Source organism: Larus michahellis, chromosome 10, assembly GCF_964199755.1.
Source record: "Larus michahellis chromosome 10, bLarMic1.1, whole genome shotgun sequence".
NCBI classification, from domain to species: domain Eukaryota; kingdom Metazoa; phylum Chordata; class Aves; order Charadriiformes; family Laridae; genus Larus; species Larus michahellis.
The window spans coordinates 21,560,209-21,578,239 of NC_133905.1; the positions used below are offsets into that span (position 1 = coordinate 21,560,209).

The 18,031-nt window shown below is 37.0% G+C and overlaps 1 protein-coding gene across 4 annotated transcripts in view; it reads left to right on the forward strand.

Annotated features, from left to right (window-relative positions):
- ATG7 (autophagy related 7) overlaps nucleotides 1–18,031 on the forward strand; it is a 108,423-nt gene that overhangs the window by 46,815 nt on the left and 43,577 nt on the right. For all 4 annotated transcript variants that reach the window (XM_074602534.1, XM_074602536.1, XM_074602535.1 and 1 more), the window contains exon 18: nucleotides 513–635. In XM_074602534.1, the coding sequence (XP_074458635.1) occupies nucleotides 513–635 (123 nt within the window). The remainder of the gene's footprint in view (nucleotides 1–512; nucleotides 636–18,031) is intronic.

Consider the following 18,031-nt stretch of genomic DNA (forward strand, 5'->3'; position numbering starts at 1 on the left):
TAAGATTATCAAAATAAAAGATAAACTGGGAAAATTAGAAAAATAGAGAGTGCTTTAAGATATAATGGTCTCAGAACCATGAATCTCTGGAGACGGGGAGGATGTTGGACTTGGACACTGACTCGGAGAATTTTTCAGTCTGCCCCAGCACGGTTCTTTCCCTTGACTGATACAGTGGAACAGTCTTTTACTGTGTTTTGTGTAACTCAAATGCTCCTTTCATGGCTTTGCAACTACTTTTTTTTTTTCTTGCCATATCATCTGTCTTTTTATAAGGTTAAAAATACATTTAAACCAGGTAATTTAAACCTCGCTTCTCTTCCCTCTTACCTCCACCTTCCCCCACTTTAGAAACTGAGTTGGGAGAAATGTTTGTTCTTTTTTCCGTAATTTTTACATGTTTACAACATACAGTCATTTTCTGAGCGTTCAGAAAGCTTCTATTTTGTGAGCAAAATACAATGATGAATCTCACATTATTTGAAATCCTTTTCTGTTTGTTTATTTGACAGGTCCTTGACCAATATGAACGAGAAGGGTTTAATTTCCTAGCTAAAGTTTTTAATTCTTCACATTCCTTCTTAGAAGACTTGACGGGTCTAACTTTATTACACCAGGAGACACAGGCTGCCGAGGTAAGAAAATACAATTTGAATGTTTAGAATAAAGAGGTGGCAGTAAAGGGTGCTTGGTTTTATGTTCAGCTGTATAACCGTGGGATTAAATGAATCACTGCCAGAATTGAGCCCTGGTGTTTGATTTACAGGATGATTTACACAAGCCATGCGCGTATTCCAGCCAGTGAGATAAGGTGTGTCCTCCTGATGTTATAGAATAAGAAATATTGTTGGATGTGAGAGGTCATGCTTTTTTAAGAACGGATGACGGGATGCATGTTGACAGCCAGTTAGAAATGTGTAACACTGATATTATTTCTTATTTTATTGTTGTCACGTTTTGTGAAATTAAAGAAATATTTTAAGTGACAGTGGTTGCTTGACAGTTCTGAATTTGTATGAGGAAAGGTCCTGTCTGTTGTCTTTTGGGGTGTATTTCACAGGCGGTGTAAGCGCAGTTTGTGCAAGCATTACAAGGACTGATAATAGGTAGCCGTGAGAGCACCCAGCCCAGAACGGGCTAACCACCACAGTGTTTACACAGGTTCCTAAGCAGGTTAGACATTCTCTTAAATTAATCATAAGTTTTTATGTCTAAATTTTCAACCATTTCTTTTAAAGAAAACAAATATGTGGTATAAGGGAATCAGTTATCATTTTAGGTCAATCTAAAATGTAATTATTGTACTGCTTGATGGATTATAATATGGGGAAGACAATGCTGTTCATTTGTCTGGTGACAAAAGTTGTAATGGGGAACGAAACTGGGGTACTTTAAAGGCCCTTCCAACCCAGACTATTCTACGATTCTGTGCTTTGTTCTCATGGGAGATAATCCTGTCTAAACGAGTTGCGATGGTGAGTTTGTCCCATAAAATTGAAACAGGTATCTTAAAATTGTGTTTTAATAATGTTTTGTAATTTTTACTCTGTCTGCAAATGTCTGTACTCTTCTAGATCTGTAATTTAATTTTGGTGTAGTTGTGTCACGTGGATGTTTCCAAAGTTGGCTTTGAGAAGTGATTATTCAGTTACTGTAGCCTGTGTAAATGGTGTAGCTGTTTTTTCAGCTGGAAATGGCTCAACAGCGTTGCTTAATAAGGTTTGTGGGGATAACGATGACTTGTCTCTCTGTTTCATGTTTTAGCCTTTTAAAATAATTGGAGTAGGTAGTGGAGACATTAAACCGTGAAATACCTGATGCATTCTTAAATCAGCCTGGTGATACCTAGAAAAAAATGAAATATAAACGTGAGAGGGATCGAACAAAGGAAAACAAATACCCTCTAACAGGTGCTACTCATTAGCAGTAAGAGTGAGTGTAGTCTGACTGACATACATGACTTTGAGGCTGCTAAGAAGTGTCTAGTCCACTAATGACAGAATTAAAACCAGTTAGAGTTGCCCTAGTTAGTAATCTATTATTTTGCAGATATTAATGAATACATTTCTTTTGCAGCTTCAGAATGTATACATGTTTTTGTTTATAAAGTTTTAGGTATTCTTTATAAAATGTGGAGTCTGGTGTGAGTTTATTGCAACTTACTGAAGTTCAAAGCTTAATAAAAAATGGAATTAGTGTGCTTTCAAAAACCTTTGGGCTCAACAGTGAGGTTTATGCAGTGAAATCATTGCTTATGGGTGGAAAAACTGAGGTACAAAATATTTGCAAATCTAATGCATTTGAATTAGCCCAACTATCATAGAACCAGCGACTGCTTTTGTTGTCCTCCAGTACTCCCTCAGTACATAATATGGGGCAGTTTTTAAAAGTTTTAGGTGCACAAGAGAGTGCTTTTAGTATATTTTCTGTTGAATTGTTGTATTTTGAGCTCATTTTTCTCGTAGAGTGTGGTTGGTGCGATTTATGTTGCTGAGTTTGCAGACTACGAAATGGCCTTTCAGGTTTCTGACTACTTTTGAGCTGCTTTTGCAGAATGTGTTCTCTAAAATGGAGGCATTAGATTTAAGACCAGTGCTCTCTAGGTTGATTTAAGATATACTTGATACGTGGCACTCTAAAAACTGCAACAAAAGTGGTAAGAGAGGTTTCATAAGACATGTATGGCCTATTTTGGTAATTGGAATATTTGATTGTTCTGTTGAGAAGTTACTTGCCTTTCTGTACTCAACCGCATCAAAGAGATTTTGTAGATGACTGTTGGGTTTGGAAACCATAAAAACGGCTTCTGGTAACTGAAGATTTTCCTTTCCTCCTATCTAGTAAAATTTGACCAGTGCCATTGCTCCATTGTAATGAAAATAGGTTTCTAAAGTTACATGTCATCCAACCTTAAGTTTACTGCAGCGACGTCAGAATTGTGTTGTAATTCCATATATAAAATCACTGATATTAGGCTAATAAACTCGCATCTGATAGGGAAACTACTCAATCTTGTTCTTTTTTTAGAAGGATCACTCTTAAAATGTTGCTACATTAAGAGCATTTAATTGAATGTTGTTCTCAAAATGTTTTGTTGTAGTCAGAACTAGAGTTTTTGTCATGCTGGTCTTATGCTTCAGCATATTGCATCTTAAGCTAAATCACACATCGAACCTTTTCTTTTTTTATTTCGCGTTAACAAAGGCTTAGCTGCTTTCATGATGTGTGTATATAAGCACTTTAATGATATAAATACTAAACCAACTGTAAAAGATTGCTTCTGAGTTAGTTAAAAGAGATTCTGGATAAGTCATGCATGTTCTGTACGAGTGGCTGACTACATTAAATGGATTTGGATGGCCTGAAGTTTCCGTGAAAACCTGACCTGTCTACATGCTTAGCACAGACTGCGTTTGCCTGGATCAAAGAAATACAATTTGCAGTAAGATATAGAAGACTTTTCACTTAGTAAATATATTTTTAACTTGCATTGATCAGTTTCTTCTTCCAGTGCTGTGCTGTTGATCTAAGTATTAATACCATCTTGACATACTTTACCTTATGTTCTTAAAATGCCTGATAAGAATATAATCATAATTCAGTGTTCAACCAGAGTAGGAGTATAACACAGATTTAGTTTGTGGTTCAAATTTGATACTAATTGCAGGGGTTTTGGTCAATAAGAGCGCTTATTTCTTTAACGTGAGATGGATCAGGAAATTATAAATGTTCTACGTGACTTCCTTAGCCGTGACGGTTTACTCAGTAAATAATAAAATTAGCAAGTGCTTCTATTCTGTCTTGAAATGACGGTAAATTTCAGGCATCTGCTTTTTCCCCATCTGGCTTTAATTTAGGTTCTGTGGATCATCTTTTGTTTTTTAATACCAGTTAGATATTTATGTACAGCTTCAGCAAGAGACTCTGATGACACACATGGCTTTGAAGGCCAGTAGAAGCTGTGGGAAAGTCCCACATCAGCACTTAGACCTTGTTTCCCCTGGATACAGTTCACTTTGTGAGTGCCCAAACTCACGTAAAAATTGCATTTATGTTTTCCAGATCACTTTGTCTCCTTACTCCTAAACTAAACTTTTTAACTTGACACTTGGTTAATGTATAGTCAAGTTTAATACCTGGGCTTAAAATAGAGGAAGCCTATGCATCTTTTGAATTTTTAATCAGAAACTGGAGGCGTTGACAGAACAACAACCAACTGAATGACTTCCAGTTCAGAACTTGGCTGGGCTGCCCGACGGTGGTGGAGTATCTCAGTGTATCTCTAAAACCAGCTGGTTTGCTTGCCACATTCGCCAGGTGTAACCCTGCAAAGTGTGTTGGGTTTTGCTGGTGTGGAGAGCTCTTTATATTTAATCTCGTCTAAAATTATAGTTTTTCTGATACGCACTCTGTATTAAAGATTAATTTTTACTGATTTGGTACGCTTCTGGAAGTGAAAACCGACACATTAATAAAACCCATAGTCAAGATTATTCCATAGTTGTGGAAGAACCATTCCCATGTGTAAGATTTTCTAAGAAACGTACTTCAGAAGGGTATTCATTTTATTGTTGCCCTTTTTCTTCAGAAAGAACTGCCACTGTTCTTCAAGGCCCAACGAAGCAAAGTAACCAGGCTTATCCTTACTCAAACATATGCAAGTGCTCTTGAAACCACTGGGAGTGAAGCATCTCTTGAAATGTATTGACAAAAGGAGCAATAATAGTGATAAAGTGCAATTTTTGAGTGAATTCACTGTATTATGTGCAGTTGAATTTCTGTTGAAGGCTTTTTCACCTATATCCATTTTCAGAAGTACAGAAACGTTATTTCTTTCTGCTCTTAATAAGACACAAGTATAAATATACTTTCCTACTTTGGATTTCAATTCCTAAATTACCTGGATGCTTTAGGAAGCTTTACTATACTTTCTGCTTTCATTAGGATGAAAGAAAATCATAAAATACGTAAAACAAATAAAACGTTCACTTTGTTTTATGAGTGATTGAAACAAAAGAAGCGGTAGAACTCTTACAATCTAAGAGAATCATAAAGAATTTTGGGAGAAATCAGATCCAGACCAGAGCTGATATTTCTGAATGATTGTAAAGGTCAGATACTGGTGCCAGCAGGTCATGATGTCTGTGTTATTTTACTTTACTACTTTTGTACTTCAGGGTTTTTTTGTCTCTTACAATGTGACGTATAGTATCTATAGCTTCTATTACAAGTTCTTGTGGTCATTGAATAAACCCAATTTGGTATTTGCGAAATCCCCTTGCTCTCCTGGTTTACTGTATCCCAACCAATTCAGATTAGAACTCTTATCCTATAGAAGGGTAGGATTAATTTAAAAAAAAAAAAGTGCTAGTAAAATTGTTGTATAATAGGCAGCTGATATTAAAAGTGAACTTTGTGCTTATCCAGATTTGGAAGAAAAATCAGAATTTCCAGTGTGCTTTGCTATTAAAAATATCCTGCTTGTTTCTGATCCTGTGTTATATTATGCAACATATTTGATGCTGAAACAATAACATATGAATAGCCAAAAAACCCACCAAACGAAACAGAAAAACCCAACTTCAACAATATTATAATAGTAAGTTCTGTAACTTAACAATTTTTTTTCTCTTAACCAAGCAGTATTCAGAATTGAATTTCACTGGATGTTATGAAAAATTATTACAAAAAACCACTACTGATGGGTAGACAAAAATTAGTATTTGAGAGATTTCTGTGTCTGTGGGCTTTTTTGTTTTCCTTAATGTTTTTAGTCTGGTGCGTTTCAGGAGAAATTCACTTTGACGGATTCAGGCCTGCCCTGGAATTTTTTCCTTAAGAGATTTAAGAGATTAATCTGTTTTTAATCTGTTAGGTGGGTTTTTTCTTTCTTCTTAAGTTTTCTCATGATGTCAATTAATGTCATCGTTTTTCTTCGTTCATCAAGCAATGTTTCCCAGATCTTCAAATAATGGTAAATTTCTTCTGCAAAAAATTTCCCGTTGAACATGGTCCAAGTGAGAAATGAGTCTCAGTTACGGTAGATTTTAAAATGTACGTAAATTTCCAATGCATTCTGGTTATTTTGCTTTGCTATTATGTGCCTAAATTAGATTGAGTAAGTCTTTCCGTCACTCAGTGTTCTGCTGAATCTATGGTATTTCTGCTCTTGAAATTTTGCCAAGGAGTTTTATAGCCTTTGAACAAACCCAAGAATGGTCTTTATGCTGATACCTTTTGCTGCTCTTCGAAGAATTTAGAAATATCAGTGAAGTGTTTCCTCTATTTCATACCAAAACAGGATCTCTTTGTCTTTCCTCTGGTAACTTTACTGTTAATTTCAATTATTATTACTAATAATAGAATCATAGAATCGCCTAGGTTGGAAGAGACCTTTCAGACCATCTAGTCCAACCATCAACCGAACTCTGACAGAAACCATCACTAAACCTTATCTCTAAGCACCACGTCTGCCCATCTTTTAAATACCTCCAGGGATGGTGCCTCAACCGCTTCCCTGGGCAGCCCCTTCCAATGCTTAATACTCAAATCCTCTTCCTAGGACTTATATCAGCAACTGATGTGCACAAATACTCATGTTTGATGATATATTTGAATAAATAAGTATTTGTCCCTTCAGGACAGGGAGGGCCACGTGCAGTCGTTTTACTTAGTTGAAGCCAAGGGCAAAAAGGGGGAAGCAGAGTTGACTGTAGGGTGGGACAGAATGGAAGGATTCCTTTGAGGGTACCGTACCACAGGGATGCTTTAAGGAAGATCTTGAGGATGAGAGCCTGCCAGTCTTCTGAGCCGAGAGTCCTGTAAGACCAGAGCTTGGAGTGTTAAAGTTACAAACGTATTTTCATCAGTCAACCCTCTTCAGTGTTTGAATTCCAAAGAGAGATTTTAAAAGTGACGACAGCTATAGAAACGCTATCCATATCACTTTGAATGAATAAATCTATGTTGTCATAAACACCCTGTGTGATCTTGTCTCAAAAAACATGAAACAACCTTGTAAAATACTTCTATTTGCAAATTTAGACTTGTAAATGCTGGCATTCTTCAATAAAAGGTGCTACTGATTAGCTGCATAGATTGATAGATTCATTAAATTTGGATAGTTATTAGTCAAATCAAAGGAAACTGCAAATTCAAATGTAAGAATTAATACTTGGGGGCAGAGATAGAGGAAACCACGACTGCTCAATGTAAAGAATTTTTCTTTTTAAATTTAAACTGCTGTTGATATCAAGGTGTCCTTTTTGTTTGAAATTTCAACGACATAGAAAAAAATTTAGTCTAAAGCCACTGAAAGAAATGGAATTACGGCATTTGGGCTAGCAGCAGATGGTAATTTATTTTTTTTTTTTATGTATTAAACTGTGAATTGCTGTCGTAGTGCCAAAACATTGATAGAGTTTAAATCTATCTCTATATAAAATTTCCCAGTAAATCTTGCAGAGCTATAAAATGGAAAGTACTGCTATGAATAAACTTAAAATCTCATCAGTTTTTATGTGAGGGAGAAAACTATGCAACAAATAGCAGTCAGCACCTCATTTTATATAAGCTATTAAAAAAAATTAGCCTTAGTAATGTAGCACCTTTCCAGGTGCTGTGAGGCTGCTGTAGCATTAATATTTAGTCTGTGTTCTTCAAAATACCTATGCAGTTTTTGAGTACTCTCTTGTGTAGATAATTCAGGATTCTTTGTCCTCTTTATAAACAGTACTGATCAGATTAGTGCTAGTGAATATTGGACATTCTCTACCAAGAGGCCTCAAAGTGTCTGTGCTTTCTGATGTTGCCTGTTTTAAGAGTAACAGCACCTCAAGTACAGTTGTAAAGGTACACTACTTTTCTTTTTTATGAATTGTTTTAATTGCTCTCATTAGATCAGTATCTAAACAAGGAGTATTTGAAGTGATGAAGTAATGCTTCAATTTGTGCCATGATAGTAAACGGTATTAAATTGTACTTTTATTTAAGACTTCAGAATATTTTTAGTTAGTGATGAACACGGCACCCAAAATTTTGAAGTGAACTGCTCTACTGAAGCTGTAAAATGTGAAAAATTCATTTGTTGATGTCTTTAGAAATGAATCATGCCTCTAAGAAACTTAATACAATTACATTTTTTACTATTGTCTTCTGCAAGGCAGAAGAAGACTTACCCCCAGTTTCCACAGCGAATTATTATTAACACGACTGAAGAAGTTCAGTATCCTGGCATGATTTCTTTGCCAGTCTCTGGCATCGCAGGGTGAAGAAGTTAGAAATGACTTCTGTAACTGAGCCGGCTGATCTAGCGATTAGGGACTCGGTACTTCGGAAGCATCTCTAGGCCTACCCTCCTAACGGCACCGAGGATTTCAGCCGTTTGAAGTCTATGAAGGATTCATGAAAATGATTAACAACCCTTAATAAGCAGTTAATGAGAAAGCAGTGAGGACCCAACAGTTAGATGTGGTAGGAGAGGACTGAAAAAGAGTGTGGTTTCTTGGTGTTAACTAGAGATCGGGCACGAAGCATGTGCAAATCCAGCATAGCACTATCACCATGTTAAATATTCCCTATCCCTCCTTTTTTTTTCCTGCTTCTGGCAGTAAGTGCATTTTTCTCTATGTAACAAAGGTAAAGCTCCTTCTCCAGGAACATTCTCACCCTTCTGATACTTGACTGAGACAGAAGTGCTGCATACTTCTATCACATAATAGAACTTTTACTTATTATTTATTGATAATATATTATTGAATAATTTTCCATGTTTCCATTTCGCCTGCCCTTGTATATAGATAAGGAAATACCGTCTTGAGTGTTTTGACTGGTCCATCAGCAGGCATAGACACAAAATCTACAAATCCAGGCACAAAATGTAATCCTGTATATTCTAAAGGTAAAAAAAGGTGATCAAAGGAATTAAAAAATCAACTAGATTGCCCATGGAAGTTCATAAAGTGCTTTTCGTCCATCTCCCTAAAGATTACCCAGAGGTTTAAGGTAAAGCAATGCTGAACAACCTTGCCTAAAAATTGATATGGAATCATTGAAGTGGTGTATCACTGCAAAACAATGGAGCTATGAGCATGAATTTCCTATAAATTCTGGCCTAATTTTCTAGGAGTCTTGCACCTTGGAAATAGGGGGTAATTCCACACTGAGATCCTAAAATCTTCATCATTGGATCCAAAAGTTTTTAGCTCGTAGTTTCTTCTCTCCTTGTACTCTGTTTCCACTTCTCTGTCTAGAAGACGACTGGTACTTTACAACACTGACCATGTGTTTGAGAGAGAGATTTGTTACCTGGCTAGTAGGAGCCCCTTTACTTTACACTTGTAATAGATTTAATACTCGATCTTCTTTTCTTGCTTGTAGTGGTAAAGTAACTTCTCCATGTTCTCAGCTATGTGTTTCAGGGGTCAAATTGCAGCAGTCTGTCGCTCTGCTCCTTATGACTTTTATAGTTAATATAGGATCAAAGTAGGGGAAAAAAGTATCAAAAATGTGCTAACAGCCAGTAACAGTAGGAATACTAGTGTGAAAGTTTACCTCTCGCTCTTTCATTACCGCTTGTATACAGAAGAGAGTCCCCTGATACATGTAGAAAAAGTTCATAATGTATATTGTAATTTGTCAACATTATTCTACAGTATTTGTATTTATTTTTATTATCCTAATATTGAGCTGTCCAGCTGCCTTGATATAGAAAATGCTTTGTGAGTTTTGGGTTTATTTCAATGTTCACTCAAACCTCTCTTCCCATCACCTGCCTTTGTTATTCCTCTGCCTCTGTCTGAAAGTATTTTAGCGGCTTCAAATGGCCTTTGACCACTGCTGCTGTCAAATCCTCACGTCCCTGTTCCCTTCAATCAAGTTACCATATATTTTTTCTTTGAATACTGTGATAATATTTGGTATTTTCAGTGGATTTGGGATTTCCATGGCACCACAATTTTAGGCAACAGCAAGCCGATAGAATTGTACAGAACGTGCACTGTCTGCTCCTTTCATGCGCCGTTTGCAAAGATTCAGGTAGTCCCCGATCGCTGTCGGTGCCTGCTTCGCAAGGTGAATAAGCAAGACCTGAGTGTAATCCTGGTAAAATTTCATGAAATTAAATGCCACTGAATTCACGTTGTTTAGTGAAGACAGTAACAATAACATATGGATAAAAATCAAAACCTTGCCAGAGTCTCATGTTTCAAAAACCCCAGAATAAAATTTTGGGGAATAACTTTCTAACATTTTGGTAATCTGCACTGAATAGAGGTTCATTTTATGGTTCTGTCATAAAAAATAGTTGTTTAGCCGTGATTGGGATCTGATTTTCTCTGTAACTGCAGCACTAGCTATTGGTATGTGATAAACAAAAGGAGAATTATCAAGTGATTATGATCTTGTTCTTGTAGGAGGAATGTCTTAATGTGTCCCTCTGCTCTCAGCTTCTTTGTCTGATGCTCCACATGCTAGTGTTACCAAAACAGAGTGTTTTTATGCCCACAAATGAAAAAGTAATGAGACATAAGCTTCTTAGAACTCAAGTTGTGTAAAGCGGAGGTCAGGGAAAGTTAAGGCAGCTTAATGGTGAACCTCTCTGCCCCCAGAATTCACCTCTTCTGAATCTTCTTGCTTTTCCCCTTGGTGGGAATGGAGAGTATGAAATTCTCAGCTGTGCCTGTCCCCTTTTACACAAAAGTGTACCAAAAAAGTTTCCAGGTCTCCTTTATGTTTGAGACGCAGCCCAAGGAGAAATCTCAATGCGTCACACCTCACAATCAGTACGTGCTCTTAAAAATTACTCTGTATTTGAACTTTTTTTTCTGCTGACCTGACTCTTGATGTCTTCCTGTAAAGAAGCCCAGAAGAACTGTATCAGTTCGAGTAATAACAGGAAAACCGATGTTCATAATTCCTGAAGTAACCTCAGAAAACTGTATCTGTTTTAAGAAGGCGGTTCCTCTACTGGAATTCTAGTGAAGACAGGATAGTGGGTTAGCAAGAAGCTGAAGTTTGTGAATTAATGCTTAAAATACTGAGAGGGAGCCAAGTGCCTATCTGGAGACAAAACTATGATCCTCGTGGTGTAGGGCTTTCTGCCTCCTTTCTTTCCCTTCCCAGGTTCCAGACTTTTTCTTTGCTCTTGCTCTAATCAGTTTTCCTTCCTTGTGGGATTTGGGATTAGATAGGTGGTGAGGGCAAGAGTTGCGTTTTCCAAAATACTTAGCTAGTTTTTGCAGAGGAGGCTTTATAGAAACAAAACTGTTTTTTGGGCTCGGCCACAGTTTTGAACAAGGTATATCAGTACTAAAACAATATTTGGCAAATTAGGATTATAACCTGCATTCTCTTCTTTTTTTTTCTTTTTTTTTTGGGGGGGGGAGGGGGTGGGGGGCAGTGATGGGGAGTGGAGTAAATATCTTCTAGAAACATTTTGAAACTATGTTGACTCCTTTTTCTCTAAAGAAAAAATCTCCAGTAAAGAAGGGAGAAGTAAAATAATTTAGGGATTAAATCTCTTCCATTCCAATATATTTTGTTACAATGAAGAATGAATAGACTGTTCAAGATGCATTCTATTATTCTCATGTGAAGAATAAGAAATTACACAACACAGACAAACATGCTGATAAACTTTGTTTTATAATTAAGAACATAAATTATACAATGTGCATCTTACTGCAAGCAAACAGTTGCAGAGTATATGGGCCCCTGTAGATCATTCAAGTGAAAAAAGCAAAAAAGTTTGCTGCTGGACAAATTACAACCAGATGCAGATTTCAATAAACACATACTGTTGTAGCCTTACCCAAAGGTGCTGTGAATTCCTGGAGGCAAATCTGCCCCTGCATTCACTAAACTGTTGAATGTTTGAATGTTAATTGAGTTACTGTATTATGTATGAGTACACTCCATCCCCCCTGTTTTAATTGTACTCCGTTCATCTTGTAGACCATTAAATGTTGTCTGCAAGGGTATTTAATTGTTAAGCATGTTTGCATTCTTCTGACAATCTATATTTCCTCTGGAAATGTCTCTAAAACTTCTCTTCAGCATTTGTGTTAGAGTCGTGCAAGAGAACTTGTGCTGTCATTTGTCACATATACCAAGTGCATGGGTATTTTATTATTGTCAACATGTAATTTTTGATTACAAGACCTTTTGGTACAAACAGCAGTAGCTTTTCGTCCAACTTTGTAAACTACTGATTTTCCTGTAAGTATAGGTGGAACTAGTAAGTGCTAATAGAAGAAGTTGATTACAGTGCAAAGAGTAGCTAAAATCATGGAGGTTTACTACAACTTCTCTTTAATGCCAGTGATTGCTAATTCATATTCATATCACAATCAGATGAAATTAAGCATCACAAATTTTAATAACAATGCATCAACATTAAGATCTAGTCCTATGTGGAAATCTCATACAGAAAACCCTTTGTAAACTACTTCCCAACTTAAATTTTCACAGTGTCTTAGGGTTTGTTTCTTATGAGGTATGAAATAATTTTACCTGCATGATTGTTTAAAGATTTACCTCCAGATTGCTACTATAATGCAAATGTTGTTGGCTAAAGTTGACACTAATGTTGCAGAGATTTATAAAATGGGCAGATTTGAATAGCCTTTCAAATTAGTACGAACCTAGCTCTTACTTGCCTTAGTTTTCCTGCTATTTGATTCTGAATATTTTCCTGATATTTATGCTTAAATGAGTATCTCAACAATAGTGCTGACTTTTCTTCTGCCTTATTCTAGTTCAGGTTCTCATGAAGTTTCCTTATTACATCTTTTCCTTAAACACCTTATAACTTGGCTTCTAGCTGGAATTTGCTACGCAGCATACTTTATGAAATTGGGTGGAGTCATGGAGAGCCCACCTGGTAGCTTAGGAGGGGTAAAAATTAATGACCAATTCCGTAGTTAACATCCAGACTTGATTCTAAGATTAGCCTATTTGTTTCTGAGAAGATAAGCATTGCTTGTCTTATCACTTCAGTAATAAGTTTTCCGTAGCAGTGACTTCTCTTAGCTAATTTAAGTGCAAAGTGATGGAAAGTCATCGCCTTGTAAATGAAGGTTGTGTCTGAGCTCATGAAGAGTCATGAAAAAAGTCTGTAGTGTTATGTACACAATAAAAATTTTGCCCAGAGGAAAAAGGTTTAATTTTTAACTTCAGAGAACATATCATTTAAAAAAAAAAAAAGTAGGATGAGTTTCTGTTTTCTTGGTCTCTCAACCTTTAAAAACCCCACTCTAGATATTAATTAATTAACATGCTTCAAATTAGCGATGAGTTGTGCATTCTGTAGGTATTGAGTCTGGGACACTGAAACTATACTGCCCATGTAATATTTCATGAAGCGAGAGCAGCTTGTCAGTTACTGAGTTTGTCGTGTTATTTTCATATTCGGGAAAATTTTTGTCATTCTACAGGTGTAATGACGATTTTAAAAGTAATTCAATTGTTACACAGCAACCTTAAAATAATGCAGTTTTACTGGGTAAATACGAATGGCTACACCTTGAAATCTAACAGCATACTCTTAAAAAAAGTTAGGTTGAGCTGCAAGCCTTGGTATGAGGAGGCTGAGGGGAGACCTTCTCGCTCCCTCCAACTCCCTGAAAGGAGGGTGTAGCCAGGGGGGGTCAGTCTCTTTGCCCAAGTAACAGGCGATAGGACAAGAGGAAATGGCCTCAAGTTGCGCCCGGGGAGGTTTAGGATGGATATTAGGAAAAATTTCTTCACCCAAAGGGTTATCAAACATTGGAACAGGCTGCTCGGGGAAGTGGTGGAGGCACCATCCTTGGAGGGATTTAAAAGACGGGCAGACGTGGTGCTGAGGGACATGGTTAATGGCTGGACTCAATGATCTTAAAGGTCTTTTCCAACCTAAACGGTTCTATGATTCCATTCTATTCTATTCTATGAAGTGAAAATCACAGCTAAAACATGAGTAAGAATATATATGAAGTAAATATTACTAGTTTTGTCTTTAGCTTTCTTAACTCATTAGCACTTTATCACTGAAGTCAGGAAGGCCAAATACAAGTCCTCAGACCTTGTTGGTAATTTTGATACTCTTTGTGAACATGAAAAATGAAAATCAAATTTCATATTTAGTCATTGTTTTTCGTTAGAAAAAAGTTACCTGTATGAGTCTTTAGATTAACAGTTTTCCCAGAGGGGTTGTGGACTCTCCATCCTTGGAGATACTCAAAAATTGTCTAGGCATGGCCCAGCGTGATAATTTTCGTTTATTTCAGTTTATTAAAAATAGTCCTTAATGTATCCAAGAAAATACTTTTCAAAATTATCTCAAGGATACATGTCAGTGTTGCCCTCAGTTAAAGCACCAGGTACCAACATGTGCTTCAGTTGTTCTGTGAGTCGGGGGCTCTCAGGCTGCGTAGCGGGCAGGCGGAAATCCCTCTGCGTGAAGGTGCACGCGCAGACCTTGTCTTGGTATTGGAGTGTAAAATGTTGCAACGTGATTATTTAGTGGCACGGGACTCTTTCATAGCAAATGAAGACTCAAAGTCAACTGACTCTATTCCAGTTAAAACACAAAAGTAAATATAATAAAACTAGTCTATTTGGAATGAACTTAAAGCGGTGAGATTACATAAATAATTTTGGAGAAATACTCTGTATGTTCAAGCACATTAGTACTTTGTCATCTTAAAATACGGGTTCTGTTTAATTACTTACTCTGCGTGAAATAAATTTCTGTAATTTTAAACTACTGACTCAAGCCTACCTGACAATGAATTTGATCCCCTGCGAGTTAGGTGTGAAATTATGTGGGTCAATCAATAAATACAAAAATACATAGTTAAGGAAAAGACACAAACTGTGGTTTAGATGGAGATAGCTGCCGAGATGCTTATTTATTTTGTTGTAAATAAAGTAGAAGGAAAAGTAACAGAGATAGAGAAGGGATGCACAATTAAACCTGTAAAGAATTAAGTAATTACTTTCCAAGCTCTCAAGGGGGTAGGAATTAAAAGATGCAGTTTTAAAAGGGTTTATGTTGTTTAAAAGTTTATTTATCCAGTGTCTACAGTGTGCCAACAACAGCAAACCCAAAATGCAAGTTAAAAAATAAAAAAGAGAAAACTACTACTGAAGAGAATATGAAGACATAACAAAGCAAGAGCTAATTACTACAGTGCAACAGCTGGTTTTGCTGTTTCTTGATTATTTAAAAAAAAAATCGTCTAAGTTCTAGTTCCTTTTGTTTTCCTCACTTTGTGTAACTGTAGTATATGAAGTTCGCTATCCTATGACTCATTCTTCCCACAAATAACATTTCTTTGAATAGCCGTTGTACAAACACCATTTCGTATTAGTTGTCTTAGTTGGTAATTGTGTAGACATTTTTTTCCCCTCCTGGATGAGTGATTTATGTGCACAATCCCTGGATCTGCCTCTGCCACACGCGGGGCATACCAAAGTAGTGGTAATACTGCGCTGTACCGCTCTGCCTGGGATTACTGTGCTCGTGGTTTTGAGCAAACAGGGTCGGCTGGTAGAGTCCCTCAATCACGAAACTAGTCTTAGTCTCTTTCTCCACAAGCAAATAGTCTTATGTCTAACAAATTCTGAGATTTTGTATGTGTTTTCAGGGACAGACAGTCATGAAATTGAGGCTTGATTTTAATTCTTAGTAGAACTAAAAAAGATAATGGACAAAGAAGGGGCAAATTCAAACTAAGATGTTAATTTCCAGCCTCCAAAAGAAGCCACTTTGCGTGAGTTTGGTTCACTATAATAAATACAAAAAAGAATTGTGGAAGCTAAATGACTGAGGTTCATTCAGATAAAGAATTAAAGAGCATCTGTTGTAGTTTTCATACGTGAATGATGGCTGGGCGCTCTATTTTAACTTTATCATTATAGGCAGTCATGGCCACGGATGTAGGCTTTCCTGGTGCTTTCGCAATACTTCACATTTTCTCTGCTGGCACAATGGAACTGGCAAGCTCCTACGAGAGAATTCTCTACTGAATTACCTATACTCCCTGAGCCTGTCCAACTGTGCTAGCATACATTCATGACAGCAGCACGCGTGGATATTGATATGGTCATCGTCCTCTCCAGCTGTCTTTGGTTCCCCGGAGAGAGGGTGGATTCACTGGGGACGGCCTTTGGAATGAGTCCAGACTATAAAACACAAGCTCACGCTTTTAGACGGGTAGTGAAATACTTTAAACCCTGCCTTCCTTGGACCTACGGGTTTTGTGTTGGTTGGAGCTACTTTTTTGATATTTCTGCTTTCTGGATTTAATCTAGAGTTTAGAAATTGGATCAAATTGCTTAATGCATTTAATATGTAATTTAACATTTTAATGTGTGCTTAATATGTATGATTGCAGATTGTATTTTGATTACTCAACAAAGTAAAATCTTGGTTATAGCTGAAACGTGGTGATAAAAGTTCAAGGAGCTGACAGTGAATTTTCTTTTTATACAGTGGAAACGAGAGATGGTTATGGGAGATTTGGGAAAATGAGGTAATACTTGCTATTAAATATATTTTTAGTTAAATTGAGGCGTAAAGGTCACAAACATGATTTTCCTGCTAAGTGAGGTTAAACTTAAGCAAGGTTGGTCATAAAAAAAAACCTAAACAACCATCACTTTTTATAATGTAGCATGAGTAACATCCTTATCTCATAAGTAATAGCTGGTGGAGGAAGCTATGTGAGTTTTCAGGACAGTACTAGAAAAAAGTTAATGTATTTGGAAAACTGCTAGGATGTAAGCTCACTTACAAGAAAGGAAAATTTGGTTTTCATAAAGAAATTTCTAAATTTTGAAGAATGAATACTGTGATCGTTGAGCCTTTTGCTTTCAAAGGAGAATGATGTTCACCAGCTTTAGCATAACATCTGCTGTCCTTCATTCTTATTGTAAAATGGGTTTTTTCTTTACTCTCTTCTGTTTAAAAGCAAAAGGAAAGAACTTGTGGCAGAGAAAATTGCTTATAGAATAGGCTGCCTGTTTAGAAACGTTGTTTTAGTGTGGAGGGATGAGGTAATAGTGTAAAGCAATAAGCAGAAAGCTGCAATGTTTGGTATCAAAAGCAACTTCACAGTCACGATCCTTATTGTACTTCTTTTAAAATTTCGTTGGGGGCTCTGATTAGTGTATCCGTTTCAGGAAGAGCATCAAGAGTACTCTGATTTCGTATTTAAATATGGGATCTGATTAATACTTCAGGCATGCTAGAGAGCTATAACATTAAAACTGTTGTTACTATAGTGAGATGCCATTACAGACATCACGAGACTTGTTATACAAGGAAACACCATTACGTTGGATTAAAGAAGCTGCCAAAGGCTTGAAGGATTTATGGGTGCTGCCACTTTGAGTTATACATAACTTCATTATTTTGTTGAAGATGTTTTGATCTAGAATTCATGAAGCACAATAAATGCTGATGAAATGAATCGTCAGGTTTGACAGCTTTTAACTGATACTGAGCGAATGATGAATTTTATTGTAGTATTCTTGAAGTCTCAAAATTGCTGTGATAATTTAGAGAAAGTAATAAATTGAGCATTTGCACAGAGAAATGAAACTAATATTCTTTATAACTGGAGTGACATGCATCAGAATTGGCATGACCAAGTCATCAATTTAAGCATGTTTCTTAAATGACTTATTGTTCGTGTGCACGTGGGAGAGGAAATGGTCCATTGTGTTGGTGGAGGGGGAGTCTGTGGCCTGCATCTTGGAGCCAAAGAATGGTGAGAGCAGTCAGTGTCTGCAAAGACATGAGGAGGGAACGTGCGGACGAGCGAGAGCAATGCCGATGCACCGACCGTGTGTGTCGGAGCAAGGCAAGAACAGAGCGCCATCAGAAATCTCAGCGGGGCCGTCCCGGGGACAGACAGAGGGGCTGACAGCTGGTGTGGTTTGAAAGGGGTCTGGAGCCTGCTGAAGTGCTGGGTAGGCTGAGGGAGTGAGTTTCAAATGTTCTGAGTTTGAGAGGCGTAAAGGAGTTTTGAAGAAAAGAGATTGCAAG